The sequence below is a fragment of the Penaeus vannamei genome, chromosome 1 (genome assembly GCF_042767895.1).
Source record: "Penaeus vannamei isolate JL-2024 chromosome 1, ASM4276789v1, whole genome shotgun sequence".
Lineage (NCBI taxonomy): Eukaryota > Metazoa > Arthropoda > Malacostraca > Decapoda > Penaeidae > Penaeus > Penaeus vannamei.
Genome location: NC_091549.1, coordinates 44,339,696 through 44,347,195, shown reverse-complemented (window position 1 = coordinate 44,347,195; position 7,500 = coordinate 44,339,696). Strand labels below are relative to the sequence as shown.

The window sequence follows — 7,500 nt, the reverse complement described above, 5'->3', positions numbered from 1 at the left end:
TCCCGAGACTCCATCTTGAGAATTCTTAAACGCGCGCGCACGCACACACTACATCTAATCAAGAGTCAGCAGCGTCGTCATGATCACTAACAACAAATTTCTGCTATTAACAGGTAAGTGTGTAAGAGAGGGGGAGAGGGAGGGAAGGGGGGATGTGGCAGGAGAAGGAGAGGGAGAGGGAGGGAAAGGGGGTGCGGTGAGAGAGGGAGGGAGGTAGGTAGGGGGAGAGGGAGGGATAGAGAGAAAGAGGGAGAGCGAAGGATAGACAGAAAGAGGGAGAGGGAGGGAGGGAGGAAGAGCTTTATATATATATATATATATATATATATATATATATATAGAGAGAGAGAGAGAGAGAGAGAGAGAGAGAGAGAGAGAGAGAGAGAGAGAGAGAGAGAGAGAGAGAGAGAGAGAGAGAGAGAGAGAGAGAGAGAGAGAGAGGGGATAGTGATAGCTTAAAAAACCGACCATCTCGGAATAACTCCCCAGGAAGGACAACACGGCAGTGACAGCCCAGCCAGCTCGCGCGGTAAACGGCTGACTGCAAAGCCTGATATCCGTGGGCAGAACGACCATGTTTTCGGAAGGAACAACCCGTGCCTTGGACCGGGGCCAAACGAGAGCGCGTACACGCACACATACACGCACACACACACACACACACACTCGTATACGTTTGTGCACACACATTTACTCACACTACTCAGACTTCTCTCATACACGCAAACTGCCATACGCACACATATAAATATGCATGTACAAAAACTCTGTCTGTCTGCCTGTGTCTGTGTCTGTCTCTCTCTCCCCTGTGAGTTACGGCGTACACATGCGTATGTTGCCTTCACTATCTCAGTTTTGTCTCTTTTTCCCTCCGAATGCTCTCACAACAGCTGGCAAGATCTCAAGATTTTTTTTTAAGTTCTTGTTTTTTTTTAACTGTTGTAATCAACGTTACATTATTCTCTTGTTGTTGTGACGTGTATCCTGGTTGGTAGTGTTATCATTATCATTATGACTCATCATCATCATCATGATTATGGTAATTTTACTCCGTTATTGCTCTCATCAAAACCCAAAATCCTTCCTACACACGCGCAAATAAAGAGAACAAACACACAAACAAACATATAAATAAATCACAAATCAAAGAAAAGAAAAGAAAAGGAAAAAAAAAACAATGAACAGTTATTTCAGCTCGGGCAGCCTTCCTCGCACACTGACGGGGCCCCAGAAGCAGGGAGATAAAAGAAGAGATGAAGGGGGGAGATAAACAGAAGAAAAAAGAAAGAAAGAAAGAAAGGGAAAGAGAAAAGAAAAGGGAAAATGGGGAAAGATAGAAATAGATAATTAGATAGAAAGCTGGAGATAATTGGGCAAGCGCATATATATGCAGGTAGGTAGATAGATAGACAAATAAATATATACATAAGCAAAGAAAATAAAAAGACGTAGGTAAAGAAATAGGATTACAGATAGGTAGGCACATCAGCTGGCATTTATAGAGATAAGTAGATATATTGATAAATATAAGAGATAAGCAGATAACGTGAAATTATAAGAAAAAGAGAAAAAAGGTCGAAATTTAAATCAATTTCTAAAAAAAAGAAATAAAAAAGTCGAATTTAAAGAAGACCAAGCAAATTATTTGAAAAAAGCAAAGTAAAGATGAGTAAAAAAAAGAAATAAAAAAACGGGAAGCAACTGAGAAAGAGACGAAACAAGCAAAAAGGAACGGGAAGAAAGAAAGAAAAAAAAGAGGAAGTGAAAAAAAAAATCGAAAGTGACAAAAAAGACAAGAAAAAAAAAAGATAATCACAGAGGAAAAAAACGCTAAAAACACACAGACACCAACAAACAAACACCTCTCCCCCTTTTTCAGCCCACATCAGCTGACACTTTTCGCGTCCATAAATATAGCGATCATCTACTCGGACAAGTATTTCCTCGGCATTTAAACCCTAGCGCTGGTACTCTTTCGGTACCTCGGGCCCTGTGCCAAGTCCAAGGCGGGAGGGAAGAGGGAGGGAAGAGGGAGGGAAGAGAGGGGGAAGAGGAAGGAAAGAGGGAGGGAAGAGAGGGAGGGAAGAGGGAGGGAAGAGGAAGGGAAGAGGAAGGGAAGAGGGAGGGAAGAGGAAGGGAAGAGGGAGGGAAGAGGGATGGAAGAGGGAGGGAAGAGGGATGGAAGAGGGAGGGAAGAGAGGGGGAAGAGGGAGGGAAAAGGAAAGAGGAGATGAAGATGTAGAAGGATATAACGAAGGCATAGGAAACTTAAATTGGGAACAGGAGAAGACCAAGAAGCGAGGAGAAGATGAAGATGAAGAAAAAGAGGAAGAGGATGGGATGGTTAGTTGTTGCTGTTGTCAGCAGTAGCAGCAGCAGTAGCAGCAACAGTAGTAGCAACAACAGCAGTAGTAATAATAATATTGGTAGTAGCAAATGCAATATTGGTGGTAGTGGTGGTGGTAGTAGTGGTAGTAGTGGTAGTAGTGGCAGTAGTAGTGGCAGTAGTAGTAGTAGTGGCAGTAGTAGTAGTAGTAGTAGTAGTAGTAGTAGTAGTAGTAGTAGTAGTAGTAGTAGTAGTAGCCGTAGTAGTAGCAGTAGTAGCCGCAGCAGCAGTAGCAGGCAGTGGTAGCAGCAGTTAGCAGCAGTAGTAGTATTGCGTAGTGGCAGCAGCAGCATTGGCAGCAGTAAAGCAGCAGCAGCAGCAGCAGTAGCAGCAGCAGCGCACAGTAAATCGCAGTAGAAGCAGCAGCAGCAGCAGCAGCAGCAGTAGCAGCTCAACGTAGCAGTAGCAGTGCCAGCAGCAGGTGCAGCAGCAGGGTGCAGGCAGTGTGCAGCAGCAGTGGCAGTAGCAGTAGCAGCAGCAGCAGCAGTGGTGCAGTAGCAGTAGCCGGCAGCATGTTTAGTAGGCAGTAGTAGCCGTAGTAGTAGTAGTAGTAGTAGTAGTAGTAGAAGTAGCCGTAGTAGTAGTAGTAGTAGTAGTTAGTATCAGTTCGCAATAGTAATTATGGAAATGGCGGTAAAATAAGAAGAAAAGGAAGCCGCGGCGGCGGCGGCGCTCGTGTTCTCTGCCATTAGCGAGCGGGGACTCATAATGCAATTAGCGTCCATTAGCAGGCATGTTCCTTACTGAAGAAGCATTTTTTATAATAATTATTAGTATTCATTTCCACTCATTCTCATTACCCACAATTTATTTTCATTATTTATTTCAACTCAAAAACATTATTCATCTTTACGTATTATCAATATTTCTCATTCCTAACTAAACCTTATCATTAAAGATACGATATAATTACATTACAACCACCACATCACAAAGTCATCCTGATACTACGGCTTTTGCAATTATTGCCTATTGTCACGACTAATATTTTTATTCACATAATCATCGCTAGCATGGCGGCATCGCGACCAAGCATTAGTTTAGACATTTTCGTTTCATGTCATCACTACACACACAAAAGAAAATAAAGAACGAAAGAAAAGAAAGAAAGGAAAAGAAAAAAAAGAAAAGAAAAGAGAACCTGAAATGGCATCCCAAACAGCAACAACAATCACAAGTCGCAAAGATAAACATGTGAATAAATAACAATCTCATTAACTTGCAGTCTGTCACGTGTTATCTTCTCTACAAGGACTGAAAAGGTAGGGGGAGGGGGGCGGAGGGGGAGGGGGCGTGGGAGGGGGGAGGGAGATAGGGCCGTGGAGGGCGGATGGGGAGGGGGAGAACTGTAAACACTGGAAGGAGAGGGAGGAAAAATAGGGAGGGGCATAGGGGTGGAAGGAGGGAGGGAGGGAGGGAGGGAGGGAGGGAGGGAGGGAGGAGGAGGAGGAGGAGAGGGAGGAGAGAGAGAGAGAGAGAGAGAGAGAGAGAGAGAGAGAGAGAGAGAGAGAGGGAGAGAGAGAGAGAGAGAGAGAGAGAGGGAGAGGAGAGAGGGAGAGGAGAGGGAGAGGAAGAGGGAGAGGGAGAGGGAGAGGGAGAGGGAGAGAGAGAGAGAGAGAGAGAGAGAGAGAGAGAGAGAGAGAGAGAGAGAGAGAGAGAGAGAGAGAGAGAGAGAGAGAGATAGAGAGAGAGAGGGGAGGGAGGGAGGGAGAGAGAGAGAGAGAGGAGATAGAGGAAGGGAGAGAGAGAGAGAGAGAGAGAGTAGGAGAGAGAGAGAGAGAGAAAGAGAGTAGAGGAGAGGAGGGAGATAGGAGAGAGAAAGAGAAAGAGGAGAGGGAAAGGGAGAGAGAGAGAGAAAGAGAAAGAGGAGGAGACAGAGAGAGAGAGAAAGAGAGAGTATATAGAGAGAGATTTAGAGAGAGAGAGAGAGAGAGAGAGAGAGAGAGAGAGAGAGAGAGAGAGAGAGAGAGAAAGAGAGAGAGAGAGAGAGAGAGAAAGAGAGAGAGAGAGAGAGAGAGAGAGAGAGAGAGAGAGAGAGAGAGAGAGAGAGAGAGAGAGAGAGAGAGAGAGAGAGAGAGAGAGAGAGAGAGAGAGAGTGAGAGAGAGAGGAGGGAGAGAGAGAAGGAGAGAGAGAGAGAGAGAGGGAGAGAGAAGAGAGAGAGAGAGGAGAGAGAGAGAGAGAGGAGAGAGAGAAGGAGAGAGAGAGAGAGAGAGAGAGAGAGAGAGAGAGAGAGAGAGAGAGAGAGAGAGAGAGAGAGAGAGAGAGAGAGGGGGGGGGGGGTGGGGGAGGGCATATGTAAAGACATCAGTGTGAAGGTCGCGCAAGGAGACGCCCAATTTACTTCTCAAACCCAAACTTTTAAAGATCTTCCTGACTTCCTTCTTTTACGCTTTCCTCGACCCTCTTCCTCTCCCTCTCCCTTTCCTTCCCTTCTCTTCGTGTTTTTCCGTCTCCCTTCCTATGTCCACTCGCCTCTTCCATTCCTTTCGTTTTTCCCTTTCCCTTCCTCATCACCATTCCTTCCTTTGCACTCCCTTCTCCCCTCAGTTCCCTTTCCTTTCTTATTCCTTTCCGTCCCTTCCTTTTCCTTTCTTTGTTCTCCTTTCCCCTTCATTTTCCGTTCTTCCTCATGCCTCTTCAGTACACTTATCCTTCCATATCTAACCCTTTCTTTCCCTTCCTTCCTTCCTCTCTCTTCTTTCGTTCCTCCCCTCTCCGCCCCTTTTCTCTCTTCTTTTAAACATCCTCTCCCTGCCCCTCCCCCTCCCCCATCCTACCACATATCCCACATAACTCAAAGAGGGATTGAAAAGGGAGACTCCCTACATCCTCCCCCTCTTCTTATTCTTCTTCCTTTTCTTCTTTTTAGTTTTCTTTCTCATTATCCTTTTCTTCTTCCCCTTCCTCTTCCTCCTGCTCCTCCTCTGCAGTTCGTTTCATTTGGGCGATCAATGGCATCGGCTGAAGGGATGCTTACTCTTCAAATTTTCGTTTTTTTTCTGGGGATTTACCAACCTATTTATTCATCGACTTTCTGTGGCTGTATTTCTCTTTTTATCAATCCCACTTTCTGGAGATGCACTCGCCAATCTACGTATTCATTCATCTATTCCATATATGTGTTCGCATTTTAATATATATATGCACATATATGACTGCTATTACAATTAGTATGATTATTTTACCTGCCCGCCTAATGTACATCGTTCATTCTTCATTCATATGTTGACCCTTTCTATAAAAAAAACACAATGCACTGTGTCCTTTATCTCTGGCATTGTTAATCGGAACAGTCTCTCTCCCCTCCCTCCCTCCCTCCCTCTCTCAGTCTCTCTACTCTCCCCCTCCCTGCCTCTCTCTTCGTTTCCCAATTCAACACACTTTCATCGTCATTTCACCCCAAACCCGTTCGACAAATGACAAAGAGCCATCCAAAAGTGCCACGGCCAGTCACCCGTATTGCATTCATGAGAATAAAAAAGGAAGAGAGAATGAAAACACGGAGCATAATGAGAGAAAAGAGTAAAGCAAGAGAAAATAGCACGGCCCTGCTATCAAGGCCCAAGTGACAGCGGTCCGCAGAGCCAACCTAGCCTGGCGCATGCGAACCGAGCCCCGGGTTGGCACTGCCGCCATGCCCGCTGCCGCCGTTCCGTCATCTTGATAGGATGACCCATTGGGACGCGAAGACTGGCCCAGCCGCAGGTCACTGAACCACGAGTAAACACACGGATACGGCCACGTACACAGGCGCACATACACTCACACTCGATCTTCAAAACACACACACAAATCAATCCTTCTTTCTGTGTAACTTACCTCTCGCCACCTACCCACGCTGCCATACGGATAAAATCTGCAAACGGGTCCACCAAAGACTCCGCAACGCGATCCATATCTTGCTTCGGACTGACCAGCATTAAAACGACCTGAACGTTAGAGGAACACGGAGGAACGTGAAGGAAATGCGGCAAAGATCCGGCGGGAAGGAGAAAGACAGGAGGGAAGGGGCAAGAGAGGGTGAAGCGGGGGAGAGGAAAAGGGATTGGGGGTGAATGGAAGTCGGAAGGAGAGGGAGAGGGAGCGGTAGAGGCAGAGGGGGGGGAGAGTCAAATATTAGAAGAGAGAGAGAGAAGAGAGAGAGAGAGAGAGAGAGAGAGAGAGAGAGAGAGAGAGAGAGAGAGAGAGAGGAAAGAGAAAGAAAGAGGAAAGAGAAAGAAAGAGGAAAGAGAAAGAAAGAGGAAAGAGAAAGAAAGAGGAAAGAGAAAGAAAGAGGAAAGAGAAAGAAAGAGGAAAGAGGAAAGAGAAATAGAGGGAAAAGAGAAATAAGAAGAAAGAGAATGAGAAAGAGGGGCAGAACGACACCCGACTCGGGAGAGGAGGGCCCCCAGTGACTGACGGCGCGTCCCCGGCAAAGGGCTCGCAGGGGCTGAGGAGGAGGTGACAGAGTCGGGCGCACGGGCGAGTATCCTTCGCATATAAGGACACAGGCTACGACGACTGGGCTTCAGGGATGTTTACCTTGCCCTTTCTGGAGATTTATTTATTCCAGAGGCGTATGCGAGTGCTCGCACTTTAAACAAATATACATAAATCGCTGATAAGACCAGATTTAAAAACAAGCCTCTACGGATCGCCAATACCTGGGATTTGTGTGATGCTTAATTAGGATTATCCTCTCTGTTATGTTGTCTTTTAATATTTCGTACATATTAGCACATCAACTGGAAATCAAAATCTGACTTTTTTTCTAAGGATTTTTGACAATCTATTGAGTAAATAGATGCATACAAATTCACTCAAAACTTTCTCTCTCTAATAAATAAATAATACATAAAATACAAAAAAAAAATCCCTACATGATAGACCATTACCATTATTATTTAAAAAATCCCCAATGAAAATGCAACATCCCCATTAGTAATGCTTTAATCAGTAACACATACTTCTGTTTAATTTTCTCTTCTTATCTGTATCTCTTCAATAACATATACATCCTCTAACATATTTTACATGTGAGAGTGAGGCTGCAGGACCAATTTAAATTTTAAGCGTTTTACGAATATTTTCCTTTCTGAAATCAAGTTTCGATTTCATTTAATTCCTGGTTTGG

The 7,500-nt window shown here is 45.1% G+C and overlaps 1 protein-coding gene across 1 annotated transcript in view; it reads left to right on the top strand.

Moving 5' to 3' along the window:
• Window positions 1–7,500, top strand: part of LOC138862972 (uncharacterized) — a 14,581-nt gene that overhangs the window by 3,659 nt on the left and 3,422 nt on the right. Inside the window, exons 2-3 of the mRNA XM_070126270.1 lie at window positions 2,284–2,504; window positions 2,741–2,912. Of these exons, the coding sequence (XP_069982371.1) occupies window positions 2,284–2,504; window positions 2,741–2,912 (393 nt within the window). The remainder of the gene's footprint in view (window positions 1–2,283; window positions 2,505–2,740; window positions 2,913–7,500) is intronic.